This window comes from Ascidiella aspersa, chromosome 2, assembly GCF_963924565.1.
Source record: "Ascidiella aspersa chromosome 2, kaAscAspe10.2, whole genome shotgun sequence".
NCBI classification, from domain to species: Eukaryota; Metazoa; Chordata; class Ascidiacea; order Phlebobranchia; family Ascidiidae; genus Ascidiella; species Ascidiella aspersa.
In genome coordinates this window covers 14,538,813-14,564,746 of record NC_139448.1, presented here as the reverse complement: position 1 = coordinate 14,564,746, position 25,934 = coordinate 14,538,813, and the positions used below count along the sequence as shown (strand labels likewise).

General features: G+C 38.0%; 2 protein-coding genes across 2 annotated transcripts; one reads left to right on the top strand and one right to left on the bottom strand.

The window, feature by feature from the left end:
* Positions 1-245: 245 nt before the first annotated feature.
* On the bottom strand, positions 246-10,612 carry LOC146163878 (synaptotagmin-10-like). Its single transcript, XM_083382028.1, has 10 exons — positions 10,424-10,612; positions 10,082-10,213; positions 9,765-9,830; positions 9,541-9,698; positions 9,201-9,324; positions 7,062-7,180; positions 6,611-6,739; positions 6,374-6,497; positions 5,428-5,562; positions 246-1,255 (listed from the first exon to the last, which is right to left on the bottom strand). Exons 1-10 carry the CDS (start codon positions 10,565-10,567, stop codon positions 1,181-1,183), a joined length of 1,206 nt encoding a protein of 401 aa, XP_083238154.1. The 5' UTR covers positions 10,568-10,612; the 3' UTR covers positions 246-1,180.
* A 2,204-nt stretch (positions 10,613-12,816) lies between these two features.
* On the top strand, positions 12,817-25,250 carry LOC146163877 (uncharacterized). The gene is made up of 4 exons (XM_083380619.1): positions 12,817-12,990; positions 19,724-22,657; positions 23,498-23,684; positions 23,854-25,250. The coding sequence occupies exons 1-4, from the start codon at positions 12,883-12,885 to the stop codon at positions 25,248-25,250; spliced, it is 4,626 nt and encodes a 1,541-aa protein (XP_083236745.1). The 5' UTR covers positions 12,817-12,882.
* Positions 25,251-25,934: the final 684 nt, after the last annotated feature.

Here is a 25,934-nt window from a genome sequence, read left to right as displayed (position 1 = left end):
ATCGCTCGAAGTCATGGTACATACCGATGATACCGGTGAGGGTGATTTACATGCTCCTCGCCTGAATGCAAGGCGTTTGCTCTGCAAACTTACACTTTTGCAAATTACGTGCTACAAATAAGTGATTTACTCTAATCGACAAATGGTCATTGCGATAAAATTAAATGCCGTTTTTACTAAATGTTATTTCGTAGTTTAACAATAAAAAATATAAAAATACCAAACTTATACAATAAATGGTATGTATTGAACATATAATTTTGGGCGTTCGCCTTTGGATACAATTCACCTAATTAAAGTAGACGCGGTTTAAATATTTATAGACGAAAGTTTTTTTATTTATACATTTTACAAAGCAACCCAAATAAGCAGTTGTATTTTAGTACACCTGATGTGTAAAATGTTTAAAGAGAAACCATAAGCTATTGTTAAGGATTTTTAAAAATGTCCGCCATTTTGTCGCTATACGTTATAATATCGCATGACGAGACAAAATGAAAGTACATCGGTGTTCATTTATTGTATTTTTGTTGCTTTAATGATCTATACTAAACAAAAATTCTTTGTACATGTACAATGCGACGAAACACATTTGCAAAAATGTATCAAAACGTGACAGTGGAATTAACATCAAATATAAATGTGTAAATAAAAAATACTTATCTTTCGGCACAAAATAAAATGTATTTCACGAAGATAGAAAAGTAAACAAAATATTATAGTGCATTTCATATAGTACTGCATGCAGTGACTGGCTAAGCGTTTTGTGAGCACCGTGTGGAATTAATTACTCTTTCGCCATTGACACAATGAAAAAACATCAAAAATAAAAATGGAAGTGCACTTATTAAAGAAAATGATTTGTACAAATGACGTCAGAGAGAAATTATCTTTCTCTTAATGGGATTCCAATGCCCTATAAAAAGACATAACCTTTCATACAAAACAGTTTGCGGTTGGTTTACACGCCTATTGGTTTTGACACGGTTACAATAGAATATACAGTTTGATGACTGCGACAACCGACTGTTAAACATGACACAGTGACGAACTTTATAAAAAAAATTGTACGTTTTAATTAGTTTAACAAAGTGAGAGCACTAAACATAAATTACTCGATGCGCATATATTAAAAAAGCGAAAACCTAAAAAGTCATCTGTTTGTTGGGAGATTCCCTGTTCAGTGAACGAGTACCCCGTTGACCACGCGGAGTCGCGACTGAGCACCGGCCTTCGGGACTCGGATAGAAATCGCCTGGAACACATAATTCAATATACATAATTTACAACATGTCATGGGTTAGATTCTTAATTTTCGCCGACTTGTTCATCTCAGAAATCGATTTAATCGAAGGTTGTTGAAAAAAAATTCACACAAAGCGTTTGCACATAGGCCTACAGCACTTCAGAGACAGGTTGTCACCAAGTTGACTCATAAAGTGCGCCATTTTATTTCGATATTAATATCTGGAGTATATTTTACATGCCTAAACCGAAACAGAATCATATTGCACTAATATATACACTTTGCTAAACACGCCCTGCACTTTTTTCAAAAATAGTTATAACCAAAAAAATTAAAGAATAAACGGTAAACAAGAGACTCCAATGCACAATTATGGCGTTTAGGGAAAAATAGATTTTATCACCTGCATAAGCGCTGCTCGGTCACAGCTAATACGACGGGCCGAAAAAGTTGGAACTAACTTCGCTGGTCCCAGTCGATAAGGGGTTAATTTGGAATTGCGACGAATTACAACAAGCCGCAGACTGTCAGTTGGAAGCGGCAAGCTGACAAGGTCATCTTTTATTAGTTGGAAGCGCCGATGGTTTATAATTAAAGTTACGGGGCGTGTTTAAAATCGTTAGCAAATGTTATTGGGTGGCTAAAAACGTCAACTTTCGAATATATGTTAATATCAGAAGGGATTATTCAAAATGTTTTAAGTGATTTTCATCAGATTTTAACGGAAATAAATTGAAGTTTTAACAGAATAAATAATTTACACCCCAAGCATTTAGGGCATTGACAATGCGCACAATGACCGAAGCACCATTTAGTCCGATTAAACTCCGACCCTGTGACAAAGCACTTGTTTGCCGACTGCAACGGGGCGATCCCCTCCGGGGTCAAAGGTCGAAAGAAGCGCTCGTCAAAAGCCACCGACCGTGACCGTCGCGCGTGACGTTAGCATGACTGCGAGTGTTTTCGTTGGAGTTGGTTCGGTCGTCCAGCCTATTCGATAGGCTTGCTCTGGGGAACCGGTAGGCTACTTCTTAGTCGTGTTTACATGGGGTACAGTTACGTTGCCCGGCAAACAACTCGATTTGTTGCGCCAAACGCTTTTAAGCCAAGCGGCCAAAAAAGGAACTCGGTGGTGATATTTATCTTTGGGGGGCTATTTTTGAAAGGATAATTTTTCGTAAAAACTTAGCTAGGTAGACCTAAGCGTCCGCTTTTTGTTAGAAATCTTTAAAAGTATACTTCAAAATGTATTGCAAGGGTTTCAAGTAATTCAAAAAAGACAAAATTATAACATTCGATAAAATCGACATAATGCGAAATTTATTTTTGGCACTTCAGCTTATAAGTATGGGGATAAATAAAAAATTAAACTCAAAGTTTTGTTGATTAGCCATTTTTGCAGGGTTTCCTCGTTATCGCATTAAAACATATTAAGACCTAACTACTAAAGAGCGTGTTATAAGTTTCAAGGCGGATCCACATAATTCATCAGGCCGTTTTTTTATACAATGTTTTTGGGGTGGTAAAATTGTTTTTTACGATAAAAAGCTGGAATACAAATCTGCAAATTACTTCTATAAACAAGCCTACGTCAGTGCGATTTGATCTATATAGCCCTAAAACGTTCGAGCACGCGTTAGATCGTGCATTACGATTGATCGTGTCAGGCGTGACCGCTACGATATCAAGGTGTCATCGTAACGTCACTATCTGAATGTATACAAGATACTACCGATCTTAAGTGGAAATTTACCAAGGTCACGAACGGAATTTTGCTTAACTGATGTGGCATCAGTGTCGTTCTTGTACGATTTATTAGATTTGTTTTTCGCTAGGTGATGTTTAGATGACATTTGTTTAATGAAAATAAATACGAAACGCTTAAACTTTGAACAATTTGCCAAATTGTTTAAAAACCGAAAAACACATAAAAAAAAAATTTTTTGCATCTGAAAAATCAACCGAAACACAAACTTTTTGCAACTTTTCCAATACTATTGTTAAAACAGTAATTACATAAAGAAAAAATGTGTGGAATCAAAGCATATTTTTACATGTTTTATTAAATTTTTGACAATTGTGAAAAAGTATTAGTAGCAGAAAAAGTGGAAATAAGTATATTGTTCAAATAGCGCCACCTTACGGCCACTGAATTTTAAGTTTGTTTTACAAACCTTCTACTCAACTGTCCCGCAACAAAATTTTCTTCTATAAATTGAATTAGATTAGCCTGCGAAAAATTGGTCAACAGATTACAAGAAACACAAACCTGCCAGTTAATAGCCTGGCGGCGATCATGGTTGACAAAATCCAATCACATGTCTATGTCAACGCACGATTATCCTCAATAAAAGCGGTGTTATGCATGCCAGGAAGCATAAGTGTGCAGTAAATTATGGCAATATTCGTTTTTTTTTATTTGTTGTGAAAAAAACACAAATAAAAAATTTTTGTTGTGAAAAAAAATGTTTGTTTCGTAATAAAATTGTAAAATAGCCATTTAATCTTTTAGTTTCCTTAACTGTGACAGTGTGAAGAGAGTAAACGGGACAATTTGGGAAATTTTGCGCGCTGCAGCTGCAGTTTTAAACGGTGGTGGATTAAAAAGCGCTTTCAACGACGATGACGAGCTCGCGCGATGTTTCGAGGCTTCGCGTGATTAAAAGCGAATTAGGGCGAAGACCGCATCAGCAGGTCATCCTGCGCTCCAAGAAAAATAAACTTCGCTGCCACAAGCGGTCGACCTGTCGCTCTGACGCGAATTTGTGAGCTGTGGTCGGCGCCGACATGAGTTTTCCATTTGCATCGCTTAGAAGGGCCAGAAATCGGGCGGACTGGTCCCCGGCACTGTAAAAAGGCTTTCCTCTGTAAGCTTAAGGCTGATCGTCAACCAGCACGGCCATTGACGTCTGCTGTGGGTCCGCCTGCATATTCCTCCACGCCTAATTATCCACGTAATTGAGATGCAGCTGATGAAAGGCGTTCTGTCACTCGCCGATGTGCTGCTTGTGTATATCGTTTCAAAGTTTGGGGAAGGTTGTTTGTTACGTGTCAACGCAGTCGTGTGAAGCGCTGACCCTAATCAGCATTATCGAGGGCGACTCCTTGAGCAAAACACTCTTTAATTTTCTTTGCTGGAATTACCTTCTGTTTACTTCAAGTCATGAATCATCACCAAATTCAAGGCGTTATTGACTTATAAGTCTGCCTATAGTTGTAGCCGACAAATATCGACGTTCTTTTAGTCAAACATACTAAAAATATTGGTTCATCGACCAGGTGTTGCCAACAAACTTACTTTCGCATTACTGAACGATTGACTTTAATCTTCCGTTTGATATGTTCAGATCCTTATAGTTATCGCGAAATCGGCGAAATCGTGTTATTTCAGCGACCTGATATGACCGATAAGGACGGTCCGAGAAAAAAATACTCGGTGCAAGGTCTTCTGGTTGCGTTAGGTAGAAAAAGTGTACGATACGAAATTTAAAATTGTAGTGAAAAACAGTTTTTTGTGTGTTTTAAGTTCCTTTGTGAACAGAAAATGGTGTTTGGTTGTTTTGAATGCAATTAAACATATACTCTTTAGCGCAGTGGTTTTCAACCTGGGGGTCGCGACTCCCGGGTGGATCGTTTTCCTTTTCTCTGGGGGTCGCGAAGACGACAATTAAAAAAATAAATATCTGTAATGATATTAGTGAATGTTTAAACAGTTAAATAAAAGTTGAATGTTTAAACAGCAGCCAGGAATAAAGTTGCGAGACTAGTTTTGCATCACAATAACGATTATTATCACGAGAAATATTTGGGTATGATGTCACAAGTAGAGCCACATCTAAGGTGTGCTCTGGCAACAACAGCGCCACGCATAGACAAGATGCAACACCAGTCATCTCACTGATGCTGCCTTGTGCATGAATTTAATAAATGAGTATTTTTTCAACAGAGTGGTATCTTAATTTATGGTATTTTTAATTCTATATTTTGGTTCTATTGCGCATACACAAGTGTATTACATATGCCTAAATTAATTTTTTTGGAAGGGGGTCGTTAGTTACATTGGGTTGTTAAAATGGGTCGCGGTATAAAAAAGGTTGAAAACCACTGCTTTAGCGTTTAGCACTTGAGGGCGACACATTTTCAGCATAAAGATTTTGTTGTTAAAAACAATTGCCTCTTACTTTGTTGCCCGCTCCCCTTACTCTTGAAAAGACCATCCTTGGCTGTTTGTACATTGCATGGGCCAACATCGCCTCCTGAAACTCTTGTGTGACGGCATTGCGCGTCCATCTGCTTCGCACCGCGACGCTTCCTCGCTACAGGAAACAAAATCAAGTTTTGTTTTTCTTTATCTTGCGAGACATTTTTAACTGAGGGGAATTGGTAAAAGTAGAATAATCTTTTTACCAGAACGATAAGAAATTTTCTAAACGGAACGCATAAAAATTTGCAGACATGACGTGCCAAAGTTACGTCATAACGTAAAGTCTAAATTTAGAACAAATCCTTTAGGAAACATGAGGTTATCGTTCGATGTCGTACACAAATGAAAAACAAACATGGCCTGGTGGCAAATTTTTTTTTATCGGTACCAAGAACTTTTTACATAATCCCCACATAGAGGACCGGCAATAGTGGGCTAAATATTAAATTTTGTGCAAAAAACAAATAAAAAAAATATATAGTGTGGACTTCATGAAACTATCGCTTAGTTTGTTTTGTGTTCGCCACATTGTGCTTTTACGAGGCAAATAAATTATTATTACAATTACGTATTTTTTATTTTATTTAGGCAATAAGCCTCGTGTCGAACACAGTTCAGTGGCTGCTGGTTTAAATTATACAATATATCAATGTATAAAATGAAGTTTTGCAAGGCAAATCATACTACTTTGGTAACACATTTTGCTTATAATGTTATATACCTGTACAATATGGTGCACAGTGACAGTATAGCAAATCTATAGAGTGATTGGGACGTCAGCATTGTTATAATTGTAATAGGTTCATAGTAGTAATTGTAACCCGTTTAAAGCATGCAACATCCACATAATATTACTGTATATGTTGTTACAATGAATCAAGTTACGGCTTACAAGTCAAAACATCTAAAAGATATATAAATACCATATCGGACAGCGGAAAACTGCCCTGGAACTCTTGATCGCACTGGAAGTTGTCCAAGTCGATATGACATTCGCCCAAATATGCATCTTTGTCGTTACCATCACCAACAACCAGTACGATGTATCTGTACAATTATAACATGTTATGTGCATATTTATGGCGAATGTATTTGGTTGTCATAAAAAAAGCGGAATTTAATTTTATTTTAGATGCTACGCTAGTAATTTTTTTTTTGACCTGCTATTTAACTCCTCTTTGGGCACTGGAAAGTCGAAATCTTCATTCCACTTTGGATTTGCTGTTTTTTCCTTGTTGGGCCATGTCTTGTAAACGTACGGTACGCCGGGTATATAGACTCGTACGAACCTGAAAATCATAAAAAGGGCAACACATTCATCAAAAGTGTTGATAAACATCACTTTGTACCCCGAGTACGAAATTATAAAAGTTCGAGATACTTCTAAAAGTATTTAAATTTGAACTCCATAGTCATTTCGAAGTAAAAAATACATAGTATTGTAATACCTGTAATAGTCGAAAATAAAAAGAAAGTGAGGCCATACAAATAGGAGTTTAATTGTAATATTGATTTTCGTTAGAAAATAGGTAACTTAAAAAACTAAAAATTGACAACAATCCCGTTTAATATTCAGTGTAAAAGTAACAGAAAAATTTGTGCAATGCTTACGGCTCAATATCGCTGCTTTCCAACCGAATTCCACGAGCTTCTACGATTACGATGTTAAGCGTTTGCGGAAGTTTGTAGGAAAGGCGAATCTCCACCTCTCCACCAATGCTTAGGTCTGTCTGCAAACAAAGGTTAACTGATTTGTTTTAACTGCACACAATCGAACCATGCAGTATTTTAGTGCCACTAACTTGAACTTTTAACTGCTTGAAAATATTGAAACAACGACCAAAATGGTAAAAGCACACGTTTGTTTGCATATTTACAAAATAAAATTTACTCTAACGGCATTTTTAATGTGATAGCGTCAATATTTCAGATCCGCGGGTGATACGTGGGTCATGCTTATTTAAACCGCGTTTTTTTGCAATTCTTTAGGAACAATATATTTATTCGCACTCAGGTGACATGTAATTTCGATCGGAAGAATAATTACGTCAGGTTTCCTTTCTATGCCCATTAATTTAAACTAAAATCGTGCTCGCGAACAGCACCGCGGGAACAAACGATATACCGAGGCATTAAACACACACGCGCACCAACACTGGATCCTTTCCGTGTGAAAATGAAACAAGATAAAAATCTACGAAGGGTAACACAATAGAGCCGAATGGAATTTCTGGCATCGGCTAACCTAGCAACCTGATAGCATTAGTATTCATAATTTATAGGCGAAGGGCAGCCAGGGTAAGGCATTGTGTCGTTATCCCGGGGATCTGCTTTCCCACTATTTCCATTAGCAGGCTACTTAGGGACAGCGTGGCCCTTATTTGCTCTACACACGGAAGCGCAAGTGTCGTTGGTGTCGCTTCCTATCTAGCAAATAATCAGCAAACAGAAAACGACCCTTTCCTGCCCCTTGCGCCTGCTGCCCCACTGTAATATAAATAGAACTTACGAAAATCGCTTTTGTTGTTAAGAAAGCCATCGCATGCCCGTTAGACGGTCGCTTTTCGGTTACTTTCAAATGGACCGGCCAGTACAGCGGAAATATTAATAATATGACCAGACAAACAAAAAATGACCGATCACAATGGCAGCAAAATTGATTTCGACACCCGATTAATACATTCGTATCTCAGAGATGTAGGAAACATCAACTTACGCCCACTCTGAATTTAATTGAAATACGAGTTTATCGAAAAACAACGTTCAATCTCTTTTTTCACGAAAAACCTCTTTTCGAGGAACCGCATTTATTTGGCATGAACAATAAAACAAGCCCGTATAAAATGGATTTGGGTAAACAGAAAACGTAATCCATTTCGAAGTGTACGGCGAAATGGATCAGTAATGCGTTGTGAAAAATTGGAGATAGAAATCGCCATCATTCGCATGTATATTTCCGCTCAAGCCGCGCTACACCAAACAACAGATCGCCAAATATGGCTCAGGTGCAGAGGCAGCGGCTGATAACGCATCATTATAAAAACATCTTCGACATTAAATTCCCATCCGCAGACGCGAAACAAGAGAATGCGCCAACTTGGCCGGCTGGCCTTTGCGAAGGCCGCGCGCTCGATTGATGTGAGTGTTATGGCAATAAAGTTTTCGGGCTTCGTGACCAATTAAAAGCATCCCACGTAAGTCGAGTCAAATTTATCGCCGCGAAATCTTGACTTTTCTCGACGTGCCGAGGCAGCGGCGTTGTGTATTCTTTACACACGCCCGGGGTTCGGCCCGGCTTTGATGTGTCATTTTTTTTGCCGTTTTGCCCCAGGTCTTACCATACCGAGTCTACAATTAATAAGCAGTAGATTTGACGTCAACCGAAAGACGCCGCTAAAACTTGAAAAGACGCAAATTACCAATGACAAACAACATTACAAAAATCCACCATACTTGCACCCTTTCACGCTTTCCATCGGTAATGCTAAATTTAAGTGTTTATTTCCATAACATTCGAACGGAAACGCGAAAATACCCGATTAATATGCCTATTAGTCGTCGGTAGCGGTTCAAATAGTTATAACGGTATCTATGACTTTCGAGAAAACAAGTCGTATGACTGTCACTTTTGGTGCTGTACAGTATTCGAGTTATCAAAAGTATAAAGTTAGTAACTCTTCAGCGCCGTCTAACGGTAGTATATACTATCGTAACCCAAACGACTTGGACCTAAAAAGGCAAATGGTCTACCTCCGGTAGCAGCTCATACCACTCGGCATGTACTTGGTCGTAGCAAGACAATTCAAACACAGGAATGATTCGCTCTCCCATAAAATCATCTTTACCAAGAGCATCATAACTCCAAATAGAGCATCTAAAAGCAAAAAAATGGCCGATTGTGTATTTCATAAAAATCTAGTAAAAAATAAACAACTGCATTTTAATACATAATGTTGAAACTGGAAATCAAGTTCAATATGTGGTACTATGACCTGAAACAAATTAGTGTGTCAAATGAAATGTTTAAAATTATTTCTGTTTGAACAGTTTTACTTTTATTTGCAAAAATCACAATAATTTTAAAATATACCTTAGCTGCACAAAGTTCATTTGTTCTGTAGTCAATGAAAATGTAAAAATCTCATTAAAAATGGGATTTCTGGTATTTTTGGCAACTGAAGTACATTTAATGCCAGTTTGTTCATCTGATAAACCAGTTGATGCACCTTTAGTCAGCAGAAGTTCAATCTAGCATGGGTAAAAATAAATTATTAGAAATGCATCAACACTTTGTTACTTATATAGCATACACACCTTTACATATGGATCTGATGTGTGGCCACGCACATCTTTTGCAATAAGGTCTTGTGCAGCAATCGCCTAACAAAATATTTTTTTTCAGAATTGTTTTGATTCTAGTATATATTAAATATGGGATTTGCCTCTTTCTAACATGCTAGATATCCATATATCAGGATATGATTTTTTTTAAATAAGTTTAAAGTTTTTAGCTTAAGGCAATAAATGACAAACCCCCTGGTATACATATGGTTGCAGAATATATACTTTTAAAACGAAATTGAATATGTAAACTGCAAACACCGATATAAAAATTGCTAGGGCTAAATAACCTTGACCAGAAGCAGGGATTTTTCACTTATATATTTTATAGAAACTTTCATCTCTCCTTGCACATCCTGCGTTGTTTTCATCACAGCTGGGTCAAGTTGCTTAAACATTCGTTTAATAAGGTACATATTCTCCTAAAAAATTGGTAATAAAAATTAACAACTAAAAAGTATAAATACATTTGTTTGCATAATATAATTACAACAAGAATACAGTTACAATATTGAGTTTAAGCCTCAACAAACAAACATTTCCTGGTTTATCCAATAAAACTTGAACAGTTCTAGGTGTGTTTAAACTTAATACATTTTTTTCTGTATGTTAAATGGTGGTATGATACAAACCAAATATGCTTCATGTTTTTCCATATTTTTTTCATCTTCATGTTTTGTTTCATTTTCATCATCTTGATTTATACTTTGTCCATCAATTATGGACAGCCTGGTTTCTGGACGAACATCACTTTGCTTTGATAAGCCACTTCCCATTTCATTAAAGTTGTGCTTTCAAGAGTTTTACAAAATAATATCTTAATGTCTAAATAATTGAAAAGAAAGTTGTTCCTGACTGGCAGTAATATACCACAGTGGTGTTATCGCTATGGGCATTCAAAAGCATGCATTAGAGCCGGATCGTATAACAGGTCTTTGAAGAAAATCATTGTTTCACTTAAAAGTTTTACAATGAATGTTAAGAAATAATTATAGAAATAAGTGCAATTTTAATTCTATCTGGGTCTGCACAACATATATTTACAAAGGGTCAAAATTATTTACATGTACCTACCTTACCTTTATTTTAAACCATGTTAAAGTAATATGTTTCGATTACTTGAAGATCAAATTTATCTACTAAATTTGATAAAATTACATTTACAAAATTATAATCAAGTTTAAATGTACAATTCTACAAAAATATTCAAAGCTAGAACATATAAACCAGAACAGTAATTAACCTAAGCTACTACACAGTTGTTCGTAATAAAGGATCCGAGTGTATAGGTAATTTATTTCCAGCTACAGACATTCCAAAGAGAAAAAGCAAGCTCTGGAGGCAGGATTATTACAAAAGTACATCCGCTATGCTTGTCAAATACAGCGTCCAGATTTGTCACCCTTAACACTCCACCGCAAATCAAATGTCACGACGGCAATATTGGACACAAATTTAAATAAAAGAACATATACCTAACAGCAGTTTGTAACCAACTATAGATTGTTACTTGATCGTAAGGCTCACTATTACAAGTTATCACAACGCAACTTAAGCTTTCGTAAACGTCAATATTATTGCTGGTAAACTTGGAAATCAGTCAATATTTTTTCTATCTCTACGTAGCGTCAAAATATCCACAACGGCAGAGTTAATATTTTTTTGTTTATTTGTTCAACTCTAATTATACTATAGTTTGGTTGTTTTTACTAATTAAAAATTCTATATTTGGGGCTAAACAACCTTTCTAAAATTTACTTTTTGTTCACAAATGATGCACTAAAGCTCGAATATCCTTTTTTCGTCTTCCCGAAATAAAATAGTAGAGAAAAAAGAAATCGTATGGCATTGCAGCGTTTATGAAACCTAGCAGCCAGTCTTGCCGCAGTTTAACCGCAGGCAGTTCGATTGGTACAGAATACCATGGGTTTAATTGCCTGCAGCACCTAAGGCAGACTCAACGTTATTTTTTTTTATTGATACAGCAGGTGACCACAAAACCACTTCTCTATGTCTCACAGAAGTGTGTGATGGTAGAGTGCAGTTGTTTTTGTTGTGTTTGCAGTGCTTTTTCAAATTGGTGCAATGGTTTTACATTGCGTTTGTTTTATTGGCAGTTGAACTACCATTAGCGTTAAAGTTTGATAAAAAGTATTTTCTCTGTAGTTTTTGTTGTTGTTCATGTTTACTAGATTGTTTTTTAATTTAGCTTTAATTATTATACTTTCATCAGTGGTCTCCAACCTTTTTAATAAGCGACCCCAATTTGAATAAATTAAATTCAGAATTAACACTGCGACCCCATTTTGTTCTCAGATAGGAATAAAATAATATATATAATATTGCTGGAACTAAGTATGCGTAAATTATACACAATTCAAGAGTAATGTGGCATGCGTATGTGCACCAAAATGATTTCTTTTAAAAAGTTTTGTTTAAAATATAAATTTGAATTTAGCACGAGACCGAACAAAAAAATTTCAACTTGTTTCAACACTAAATTGCATTTGGTGTGATGGTTGCGCTACATAGTGTCCACCAGTTTTCGATTCAATTTGCGTAAGCATATAACTGTCATGATCTACTTCCAAGCGATTACGATGTTTCATTTTTAATATGGTCATTGCTCTTAAGAGTTAAAAACACCTGTTATATGTAGAAGAAACAAAAGCTTATCTTTTCTATGTAATCAGTCACGTTTATTAGTATGACGTCATTGTAAAGAAAACAAACTACATACATCGTACTACAAAGCAAAAATGTGGTATGATATGGCGACCCCAGAAAAAATTTTGGTAACCCCACTTGGGGTCGCGACCCACAGGTTGGAGACCACTGCATTAGGGTATACTAACTTGGTCTTGTCATTGGGTTTGGCAGCAGTTTTAGTTGTTATGTGATCAATCGCTAAATTTATTATATGAAATAAGTGAACACATTTTTTTTATAATTAAAAGTTCAAACAACTTTCAATATGTATAAATATAAAAATCTAAGTGAATAATGTAGAATCTTACAAAAATTGAAATGATTTTGAAAAGGATAATTACTTGTTTGGTTTTCTGTGTGTTGTATTTATGTTAGTCTAACAATGGAGGAGACTTGTGGTGAAATAGTGAAGACACTTTTTCGACCTGATGTCAAATATGCTGAGGTCATTACCAGCTTTAAAAATCTTCCAAATGAGAAACGCCTTAAGGTGTGTTTAATTTTTGTTTCTATTTTATAGCTAGTCAAACATGTCCTTGGAATATACTAATACACTATCATAAACCTTTCTAATAGTTTATGTTATTTAAAATAATATATATTTTCATTGTGCATAATTCAGTTTTGTAACAATCTTTAGTTTATAAAAATAAAACAAAACAAAGAAAATTATGTTTACATTCATTTAGTTGTATAGTTCAAATGATTTATGTCATTTTTTGACTACAAGGTGTTTTGCATTTATGACTCACAAATATTTAGTTTCTCTCAAAGATTGTTAGTTTTTTTGTTTTGTTTTAAATAAATTTGCCAGAAACATGAATGTTAGTTCCATTACTTAAAGATATACATAAGAAAAATACTGTATATAAAAAGTGTGTTTGACACAACAGATTTTTGTGCAAACAATGCAGATTGTTTGCTAAGCAAAATAATAATTTTTACAGACGAATAATGTTTTGTAAAAAAATTAGTAATAGAATGTTAAATAAATATATGTACACTGCAAACAGAACTATTGGTGAAGTAAAAAATTCATGGTATTTTACCTTTGGGTTGAATCATTAAAATGTTCTTTGTTTTGCTTTGTATTTCACATATAAACACACTGCAAAAAACAAAGCATCTATAGCAGGGGTTTTTAACCTTTTTTGTATGTTTTACCCTTTTAACAAAGATGAATATTAGATTTACCCCCAATATATAAAATGGTTCTATTTATTTAAAAAACGAGTAGCAAATTATATCAGTTATGATGTAACAATGAAAGTTAAGAGATAAGGATGTTGCCAATTAACTAACATAGCTATCATCGCGAAATAATGTTACCGACACTAGATGATAAAGAATTAATAGGCTACTATAGGCTAACTTCAAATTAGCAGTTAATCTGAACTAGGAAACTAGGCCACCAATACCTACGGCTTGCACACTTTTTCTGTCCTGTCAGCTGATGTGGATATTTTGATTGATAGCTCTTTACCCTCCAAAACGAGAAAATTTACCCCAGGTTAAGAAAGGCTGATCTATAGGAAGAGAATCAACAGGTGATGAGAAAAATAATTCCTTTTAATCTAGCTTTAACATGTTGTCCGTTAGTAGAGAAAGTCTTTACTTCAATACATTCGAAAAACATTAGATGCGGCCATGAATGGCGACAAGTCACTGTGCAGCACAGGTGTATTGAGTTTTTGGCAGTGAGATCGCTTACTTAGTTAGTTAGTCGTCGCAGTACAATCTGGAAACCACAGTGAGCTGTGCTTTGTTCTTTAAAGACTTCTATTTGATTTAATCGGTCTGCCGTCAAAGTAAGACGACCGAAATGATTATATTGTTACACTTTAAAACAAACAACAATTTTTAGATTTGATTTTTATAATTTGGCCTGTATAACCTGCGATTAACAAATTTATTTGGTATTTGTTCAAATTTTCCTCTTGGATACTAAACTAATCTGCGTAGCTTACCTAGCTAAATAGCAATGATTTTTTGCGAACAACCAATATCTTCTCGGCTTTTATAGCAAGCAATCTTTCAAAATTTGGAATATGATGAATCTCATATGCAGAAATAAGAACAAAGTATGTTTTAATGACAAACCCAAGTCTTAGTCGACAACCGTATTCAGACGAATTGCCTAATAAAGTTGTTTTAGTGGACATGAACATTGTTGAAGATGACGTCGCAAAATTACGTTATACCAGAAATATTCTTAGGAAACTTCATGGACTTGTGCACAATGTGAAGCTGATATTTGGTGTAAATCCGTGGTCGTTAAACTTGTTGTTAGCCTTTGGCGCACTAAATAATAAAAACTAATGCGCGGCTCACTTTTTATAAAACGGTGCCATTATAACTTCACAAACACCTAAACTACACGGCAAAGTAAGTAAATACAACAATGTTGATGTTGACAGTTACCTCATAGATAGTGTTCATCCAAGTCTCACATTCTTCCCTACGTATCGATTTGTAATAGTTAAGTATTTTACCCCAAATTCAAGTTTCGCGGCACACTTAAGAATCTATCGGAGATGGAGGCAAATCAAAAAATGCATTAAATTTAGGATGGAAACGTGGCGCCATAAACACACCATCAATATTCGCACACATTACTCGATAAAAAGGCGTTGAACTAGATTATTTGAGGTGATAAGTTGAAAGAGCGACCCTATGGTTGTAAAAAACGAAAAAAAATTGCGCGAAGCGCAAAGACATATAACCTACTGAAGTGCGTGTTAATTTCATCATTTATCTAATTTAAATTGAAAAACTAATTCTTTGATCCTGGTTCAGTTCCTGCAATCAGTTATATGCCAACGTAACACACGTCCTTTGCGTCGCACCACTTGCGAACGAGCGGCAAGCGTGTGCTTATTTAACTGTTAAGCTAGTTACATTCCTTATCAAGATTTTGTGCACTTACGGATTTATTTCGCTTGTTTTCACCGTTGTTATTCATAATCTGACTTAATGAAGCACGGTTTTGCAAAAGCTTATCAAGTTTAAAATACAGTGTTCTACAGTTCCTCTGTTGTACTTCGTAAAACTTAAGAACGGTGTGATAGGCCTGTTTGAAAATGTGGTTGGACGAACTGGTTAATGGAACGTCCCTGAATGGCCAGCTCCAAGTTCAATCAACACAGTAAACCTTTCCCAGTGGCCCCTGACTTGTAAATTCCGACTGATTTGTTTACCCTTGCAAGGAACTCGCTGTTTAAGTTTTAACAAACAAAATGCGAGTCTTAATATACAGATGTTTACACACACACTTAAAATGATGACCGACTAAATATTTATACAGTGATTTTGTTGGTTAGGTATTTTGTATATTTAAATAAGGGGCAAGATTTGCAGGAAATGCATTTATGAGCCAAGTGTCTTATCCTGCTCGTATTATTTGCAGCTGATTTTTCAACTCGCATAGACCGAAACAATATAGGTAGCTAGATATTTTAATTGCACGTTCAAAAGTTGTTTAGAAACATACGCAAAAAGGCAATTTAAAACACGTGCAGGGTGACGGAAAGCCTGGTGTTCACAATAAACAGTTGGATCATTTATGCACTTTGGTCATAATTTGGTGGTAAATATTATTACCCGTTAAAAGAATCCTGAATTAAAGAAAAGCAGCAATGTAAGGCCACTTACAATGATGTCAAAAAAACATAAATTTAATGAAGCGAAAACACAAGTTCCCTATTGCTACAAATTCAACCGATGGCAAAATCCCATTCCTGGTAAAATAATTTTGTGGAAAGAAGCAATGCACAGAAAACGCTGTCGTAGGTCCGTTGCAACACGATTCTTATTGCAACAATGATACAGTTTTCGCTAGAAATGTGAAGGATATATCTCTCATGCTAAAACTGAAACATTCAGCATAACGAAATGTAATCGACACATAACGTGAGATACTAAATTAGTATACGTACCTCAATCCAATATTACACAAGCGATTTCCAATATTACTCCAAATATGTTCAACTTTTTTTGGTATTCTTTTCTTTATTTGCTCACTTGGATTTTTGACATCATTAAACTAGAATCTACTAGACTTATACGTGAAATTGTTAATTAAAACAACACACCATTGGCTGGGTAGGCCTAGAGTTAGCATTTTGTTTGGTTCAAGTGAAAATACATTTCATATTTCTTCGATACCACGATGTTCCAAAAAAATTACAGTACACTTTGGGAATTAAATGGTAATTTGAAGACAAATTACTACTAACGATTTAAAGGGTTTTGACAAAATGATCGCATATTTTTAATTACTGTTAATCGGGAAAGTTCCGAGAAAGGTCTTTAACTAGAATGGAAATGACAATTAATCACCCCAGGGATGTGTTCTTAAAAGTAATGTTCATTTTCTTTTAAGGAATTCAACCTATATTTTCTGACTAAGCGTTTTACAAATATGGTTAACATGCCTGATCTAAGTGCATGTCATACACACAAAACGCAAATAGGTTTCTCTTCTTCAACTGACGTGATCACATAAAACCCAACTGCAAATATGAATCGTTGTATCTCATTTTGTTTCGATTGCCTTCCTAAAACGATCTTAGCCAAGTGTACCGTGCCCACCTTCAACTCAACTATAAGCACCACGGCCATTTCCCACCTCTAATCATAATAAAGGGGAAAAATCCGGTGCACATACAACGATGCCAAAACGGTCGGTGACAAAACTCCGGCATCCATTCGCCCCCACTCTTCCCTTACCCCTTTAGATGTTATTTAGGGGATCAAAGTTTTTTATTCACGTTTCATTTGGCTTTTTTTAACGGGGCTTAGGTAATTTTGATGCGTCATTGTGCAGATCTATTGTTTTATCAGGCTGGCAGAATCTTGTCAGCCTTCTGGTGACAAGCATTTTTGGCGTAAATTCTTCGATTTTTTGGTCGTTCCCCAAAACTTAAATGATGTGTTTGTCAGAAATGTATCAACCTTGCCATGTTTAGACGATAAACAAGATTTCAAGAAGTAAATGAATTAGCAAAAAGTTGCGCCGAAGGCTCAAAATTTTTTTTGTGACATAAAGAAATACATATGTGGTATGCTGAAGTACAGCCTAGGAGTGCACATGTCTGCTTTTCTTACACATGTCTGCTTTTCTTACTCTAACACTGTTACATAGATAAGCTGTTTTGGGGCTAACTCATGTGCAAACATGCAGCTTAAAATCAGATTGAACATCGAGAAAAAAAATTCTTAAAATTGAAAGAAAACTGTTTTTTTTGACCTGGAGAAATTAAAAAAAAAGGTGTGTTATAATATAGTTTAAGCCTTAGAAGGAACAGCATGGCCTAGCCCTAGTACATCCTCGTTATGCCCATGCGAATGTCATACATGTCTATTTACTAGGAATGGCGGCTATCATGATTGCTTTTTTAACTCAATAAAGAAGTATTTGCCAAATCAAGTAAAACTGCAAATACACAACAGTTATATCGAAATTTAGTACTTTTTAAACTAATAAACAATATATATTTTCCAAACAATGGCTTTTCCCTGCTAAACAACGTGCTTCGTAGGCCTTTTTTTCGGAATGGCACAAAAAAAATTTTCCTGCCAATTTTAGTACATAATCTTCCTACATATTTAGCATTTTAAAAATATATTGGATTGAATATGTGTAGAACAAGGACACGTTTGTTTTGGAAAGCAACCTTTTCTGTCTGATTCTTTGGCCGACATAGTCGCCAAGTCGCCAGCTTTCGGCCATACTGTTGTTTATTATCTTGGACATAAGCTTTCCAGTTCGTAGTTGCATGAAAGAATGCGCTGGAATAAGCACATTTTATATTTTTGTAGCGTTGATTAGGAATAAAAACATCATTACCTTGGCGTTTTTTCGCAGTCCTATAATAACAACCACGCCATTGGATTTTTTTTTTGCCTTTAAAACAGCGCATGGTCGATAATCCATTACACGAGCCTTGCTATCGGCGGACGGGTTGACCAAAAACTTCCTTCCTATAGTTGTGGGAAGTTACTAACGGTTGTGCGAATTTTTGACATATTGTTCTATAGTTTATAACCTAAGCTCATATTTGTATGCATTTATCTTTTTATTTATGTCGTCCCGAGCGTCCGACATAATTATGTTACCTGTTTCGATCTTCAGAACACCAAAAAAAATGTTAACAGTTCCTTTAAAAAGAAGTGTAAAAAAACAAAAGCGTTGGTTTAATTTCGCTTTAAATTTGATCTTCATCTGACAATCTGAATGCCATTGTACGTGGTGTTGGACATGGAATAGCTCTTTCAACTCAATCTACGTTGATTGTAATTCGGCTTGAGAACAAATGTTATAGTGCGACTATTTTGGGATTCACAAAAGAGACAAGGTCGTTTTCGAGTTTCTTATGAAAACAACAGGCTCACAAACAACCTTGCCAAATTAACCACAGATTTTAACAACCAGATAATCTAGTTGTTCAAGTCTGTTAGACTTATGAATGAAGGGATTTTCTTTTCGGATAAAATATAACTTGAATTAAAACAATAAATTTTAACTTTTTTAAGGGCTCAAAGCTGTAGTATAAAAAGATATTTTTTGCGAATACAGCAGTATGTTACCACAAAGCGTTTTGACAATAGTTTCCTCTTAACTTAGTTCTCAACGATAGCCCTCGCCCCCCATGTTTTCAATATGACTGTAGAAACCTTCCTTATAACGGTCTGTGACGTAGCCTATTTTTTCTGAACGTGAACGGGGTGGGGGGGGGGGGGGTCACAAATTGTTTAGAGTCCATAGTAGGGACCACCACTCATGAAAGGTTGAGAAACACTGATTGTACGATGATACCTATGCGTATTGACAGCGAATTTTCGAATTCTAAAGCAAAACAGGTATCAAATATTATTTTCGCTCCTGAAACAACATGAGGATCGGAAAACTTAGACATATTGAACTAATCCAATAACTATCTATATTAAGATAGAATTTACAAGACCCCTCTTGTTTTTGTGGAAGCATTTTGTTATCGTTACATGGTTTCTTATTTGGCTTGTCGATCGCTGTAGGCGAAGCCACATGGAGCACACAGATTTTCACATTTTGTTTTTTTAAAGTACAACTACATATTATCACCACTGCACAACATTGCCAAACAAACGTTTACTTTTCCCCCCTAATGTTGACAGAACCCTTGACATAGGGATGTTTTCGTACTGATCAATGTTAAGTAACCGTGAGGCTTTTCGATTTTCAGGTTAAGCAAAGCCATTCATCGTTTATTGATTGGCTGACGTCATCCGACAATCAGCTGGACGAAAAGAAGTCTGCCGAGTTCGACGGTATCATTCGCAGCCTGATCAAGAGTCATCTCGTCACGGCTTTGTCGGTCGGAGGTTCAATGACAATGTCCGAAATCCATAGTTACTTCCTTACTTCTTCGGGAATCGTCTCCGAGTCTTTGTTGCGACGTGTCGCAAACCAATTTGATAATTTCCAAGTGGCTTCCAACGCTTCGGATGATCGTATCAAACTGATCGAACAACCGAAAATCACAATAAACATCCCCAAGGTAAAGCCAACTAGTTCTGTGCAACCGGTGACCGGCCGAAACGACCAACTTAAGCTGCTCTACAAATGTCATCCTGAAATTATCGTTTGCCTTACTCCTTCAGTTACTTGGAGCAACATTCTCAAAGCATATCCATTCTGGTACGCCCATTGCGCTCATTCTTCATCATCGCTTATTGACTGGCTGTTGGTGATGGCTCGAGTAAAGTCCTGTCTCGACTACCCAAAACACCAGATGGCAATACGCCTCTGCGTCTCGCAGCGATGTCGGATGTTAATCGAGCTGAATAGCAGGACAATACGAGAGGTACAACACCTTCTCTGCATCACGATGAAGAAACTGATCACGGCCGATCTGATATACGAAGCATGTTGCAACAACCGACACATCGTGTCGATAAGCAACCCCGAGAAGAGCGCATCGATAAGCTGCTACGTTCTGCAGGTTGCTTCACTTTCAGTAGTTACTACTATATTAAGTTCGTCTGCTGACGAAGGCACGGGTCAGCGTTGCGTTTCTCTATCTAACCCGTTGTTGCCTTTTCAGCCCAATGACATGATCATGCGCAAACTATTAGGCCTTGTTACGCTAAAGATTGCCTGGTCCAACTTATTGGGAAATTTTTCATCCCTCAAACGCGAGAGCCCACAGTTGGTTGACCAAATAAATCTGCACCACGGATGTTTAGCGCAATATTTAGTCGCGTTATGTAAAGGCGCCAAAACTCTCGTCGATCCCGACGAATATGAAACTGCCCTTTATGGCCAAATTGAGAAGCTTCTGGAACGAACTCTTTCCTTGAAAATGTTGAACAAGTTACCGGTCATGACGTTTTGCTCGAATCTCGAAGGTCTCACGGACCAACTTTTTGTTCAAAAAGTTGTGAAAGCCTTTCCGCTAAGATACAGTCTCTTAAACGGAATCATTTACCAAATAGGCGTTACCCATATGCCATCTGTTTACGAGATCAACCAGAACACCTTTGCAATGCTCGCGAATAACCTTAGTGCTATTTTAGCTCGTGAAGATTCGCAGGCCAACCGTCTGGCTGATATCCTTAGTTTTGTAAAAAATCTGCCACCCGACTTCACCCAAACAGTTATCACCAGTTACGGGACGTTTTGTAATTTCATTGATGGTTTCGTAAAAAATTCTGAAACATTTCGCAAAATAGTTCAGCACGAGGCTAGTCATTGTCTATGGGCGAAGACTATGTTCGCAGCTGACTTGGTTAAGTTCTTGTTTGGAAACGATGAAACCTTCATGAGTGTTGACAATATGATTAAAATTATGAGTACCGAGCAGTTTATAGTCTTACGACATACACAACTCGGCTCCCTGGTAGCTCGAACTCGCGTTGACGAGTACCAGAATACCCTTTATCTACAAGAGAGTGAAGATATCCTCATTAGAGCTGTGTTAAAACTTTTAGATCCCGAAGATTCCCTTTGCAGCGCGCCACTTAAGGTAATGACGATGTCGATCAGTGACATGTACTCCACCGTCTGGTGGTCGGGAAAGTTTACGACAGAGCAACGCGAGTTCATGTTTTACGACTTGAGCGCTTTCGATAGCAACATCAGCCGCTTGTACTTTCAGCGTTTTGTTTCCATGTTCCCGACCAAATTTACGGTAAATGGCTTGATGGTCGATATTCTACCGCACAAGCGCGGAACAAGGATGCTGTCCGTCACCGCTTCCCCGAACTCTAGTCACCGGGAAGTTAGGGAACTCTCAGTGTGCTCCAACTCGTCCAGGACGGGAGACTCCGACAGGGAAAGCGGCGAGGTGAGCGACTCTGATGTTAAAATGCAAAGAAAAAAAAGGAAATCGAGTAAAAAGCTTCCTGATCGTAAACGAAAAAAGAAGTCGCGTCACCAACGGGAAAAATCGCAGTCATCTTCTCCTTTGAAAAATCAGCAATCCGAGTCTTTGCAAGCTGCTATTTCGGCGATGCCAGCCGACTTAATCCGGGATGTTGCCAGGGGACGGCTGCTAGCCTCAGAAGACAACGAGATGCCAATAAGCGTCCTTGTAAATAGTTTGGTGAGCAGTCTCTTTACCGAGCAGCAACGCAACGAGGTAAACGACGACAACGTACTGCGCAACGCCTTCTGCAGCAAAGTTGTCGACTGCCTGGAATCTGTTAACCAACTCGAGGTGATTGAAGACTTAAACGCGGACCCAGTCGTGCTAAAAGTAAAGCTCGTGCTTAAGCAACCGCCGAGCGCTGTTTCGACTTCGAATGTTAGTGCTGAACCTTTACCGGTGTTCAGGTGGCTTTCACGTCTCACGGGAGTTTCCAACCGCAAACTTACGACGTTCGTGAAGGCCGTGTGTGCGGTCCACGAAAAGCCCTTGAGCGTGGATCTCATCTATCTCATGTGCCAGCAAAAGTACGTGAACCGACGGGCGTACCCTGACATGTCCCTGGACATCATTAACTGCCAGGTGACCTGTTGCATGATCGCTGATCGCAAGATTTTTCTGGACGCCTTCAAGTTGACGTGCTGCCTTAAGGTAACCGGTCAACACGTGGATCAAACGAACGACTTAGACTTCGTCTTTACCGAAGATGAATCGAAGAATATATCGACCTTCATTATCGACAGTCTTTCTGTACGTATATAATTATTCTTTTAGATCAGTGGTTTCTAAATCGTTGCGAAAGAAAAGTTCAATGTATTACACTTCGCTATATAGTTCCTTTGTAAAATTTTATTTTACATTTTATTGTAATGAGGTTTCTTAATCGTTTTAAAATTTACTGTGTCTAATATGGTATTACGAAGGCGTGATCCACAGTGTCCGCCATACAAATTACTTTGAACAGTTAGGAAACACTGTTCTTTCGCTAAAATAAAAAAATTAGTTTTTAATCGATTTGGTATATAGAAAAGACTCCAAACATGTAGGCATCTATGACCCCAATGTAGCACTTGACCCTTAGTCTCCCTTTTAGGACCAAGATTTGTGCTTTTTGTTTGCTATTTATCAGTGTTATGTTAGCTATTACATAGGTAAACAAGCACATTACAGCAAAATCATTGTCATTGTATGCTTATATATTAATAATAATGAATAATGCATGTTTAATAGTGCTTGCAAAGTTTATCTATACTTTACACTCTAATTGCGCAGAGTGCAAAAGAGTAAGAGTCACACTTACATGTTAAATTTTAATGGGTCAAACACGAACGTTTTCTACTGCGTTTTTACGTAGCATTATGTTAAACCTCTTGTCCTCTATCACGGTAAAATGTAATTTCAATGGGTCAAATCATTAACGCGCTATTGCAACACAACCCTTTCACCTGCCTTTCACGTTGCACTCTCTTACACCCCCTGACGCGGTAAGATTTACAGCGATTTTGATACTAAAGAGTATAGTGAAAGACCCAACACATCGCAGTTTAGAGTTTGGCACGCGACACATTATAATAAAAGTGTTCGACGCAGCGCGACTGCTTCTCCGCCGGTTGCTCGCTCGATGAGCTCGTCCAGTTGCTGATCGACCATAGGCCGGAGTTTGTCGATTTAAGTCGTGACGCTACCAAACTGCTGCTGCAAGGACTGCTCAGTCGCCTCGAAAACGTCGGTTTCACGCCTGCTGGAAAGATTGCGAAGATACCGAACGAACACAATGGTAAGTCTTTCAGCACCCGGAAGAATGTCAGTCCACCAAAAAAACTTCCGCTGGCCTTTGTTTGGTTTTCGTGCTGTTCAATGATCGTAAATGCATTCAAACGAAATTGCTTGTTACCTTTCCCAAAAGGACATTTTTGTCTATCGATTCTGCATTATTATTTATTTAGACAAGCACGAGATAACGTCCAGCGAAGACAGCGATATGGATCTTGAGGTCGACCTAAAAGAAGGCGACACCCCGTCTCCCGCGCACGATGTCAAACCAAAGGATAAGGTTATCGACGAAATGTTCACCCAATACGTCGAAGGTGACGTCATACGTCTGGACCAGGTTGAGCCAAAGTCATCCGTAACAGAAAGCAACGACGCTCTTCAGAATACCTTAGATATTTGTCCTTCCTCTAGCGTGATACAGGAAGAGCCGCCTGTCGCTTCCGAAATTAATCGATCGAACGTATTGGACGTCATACCAAATGCACACACCAAATCGACATGTTTTTATTCCTCTATACCCGATCAGCAGCGACCGGTGGCCACAATCATACCTGTTGCGGGCCCGGCGCCAAGTGACCCTCGTTCTTCGGCGAAGATCGAACTTTCCGATGGCGCCTCTGCACCCAAAACCAAGCGACACGACCGGCGCGACAAGTTCCAAACCTTTTTCGTAGACTATCTCTCGTCGAAGGCCTTTTGCGCCCCGACCGACGATGTTTTTCAAGAGGCGCATGTGCGCTTCGCCAACGAGCGATTCGCTAGAAGCGCCTTGGCTTTAGAAGCCTACCTGTGTGACTTTGTGTCCCATTCGAAAGGCCTTTTTGCGTTCGGCAACCGCTACGGAGACGTCGGTGTCGACTGGTTGTTTTACAGACCGCGTTGCTCCGACAAGCATCAGGCCCAAAACGCAGGGCCGCCATTCATCGACGTCCTTCCCGACCTCGTTGAATTCATGCAGATACACCTGCTCTCGACGCCCAAGCACGGCGAACACTTGGCCGCGCTGTGTGACCTTGCTGCCAAGCGCTACAGCGGCAGGTTTGTGGGTGTAAGCGAAAACTGTCACCTTCCTATATGCCGCACCCTTGTGCTACTAGCCGGTATCCGAAACCTGGATACGTTCATTTTCGCAAGGACCGAGCCCGTCATCAAGCTGCGCCCTGAAACGCTGCAACGCACCGTCGAAAGGTTGAAGCGCAAGTCTCCGATACCCTGGACGCCAGCGTCGCCGCTTGAAAGCCCAACAGCGGACAAGCAACCGCAAACTGCGTCGCCGCCGAAAATCCCGCTTACGCCAACGTATAGTTTCAAGAGCAAAACGGCCGCGAATCGCGTGAAAGCGATCCGTTTCATCGCCGGCCTTCTCGCCACTCTGGGTCCTTGCAGCAAGAGCGAGCTCCGCGACGCCTGGTCACGTGACGCACCCGATGACGTGCGTAAGGTGCTAGGCACCGGCGTTTCGTTTCAGTTGTCCTTCCGAAAGTATGAGACTTACTTTCCGGTTGGAGACGGTGGCAAGGTGACCGTCAACGAGAACGAGTACCAAAAGTTTCTCCGCGAAAACGAGTAAAACATGTTGTTGCACACTCTTGCCGTTTGTTTTCTTGTTTTTTTTTGTTGTTGTCCACGTGTTTGGTGCTTTACAGCAGATGTTTGAAACCGAATGAATTGGTGCATCCCAGTTATAGTGCTAAATTAAACTTTACATCATGTCGACAATCACGTTTAGAGCGAAGCCTACATTTCTTACTTTGCGTCGTCTAATACTTGAAAAACTAAAAAGGAGGTTCTGTACAAAAAGGTTTTCTGTAATAAAAAACGGGATTTTTTTTGTTTGTTTGTTGCCTGTTGACACCGTTCCACCTTCGTTTCTTGCCCTTGATTTATTTATTAATTATTTTTGTGTTCTCATATTGTGTCTTGTTTCATTTATTTCCACTGTAATTTGTTAAGAAAGTGGCCTCATTGCCAAACTGTTTTTTACGGATATACATAACATTATCCAACGTAGTATAGGAGAAAATGTATAACTAGCCAGAATATGTAAAAAGTGTTAAAAATATTACCCAATTACTTACGTTTTTTACCGTTTTTCACCCAAGTCTTTTATGTCCCAAGTGAATGCGAATTTCAGTCTGAGAGTACACAATTGTTACAGTTTTTCCTGCCAAATGTTTTAGCTACAGGAATTGCTGCTTGTTACCAACGAGAGTGTTTTGTTTACTGCCCCGTCTTGATCGAACTGTCATTTAAT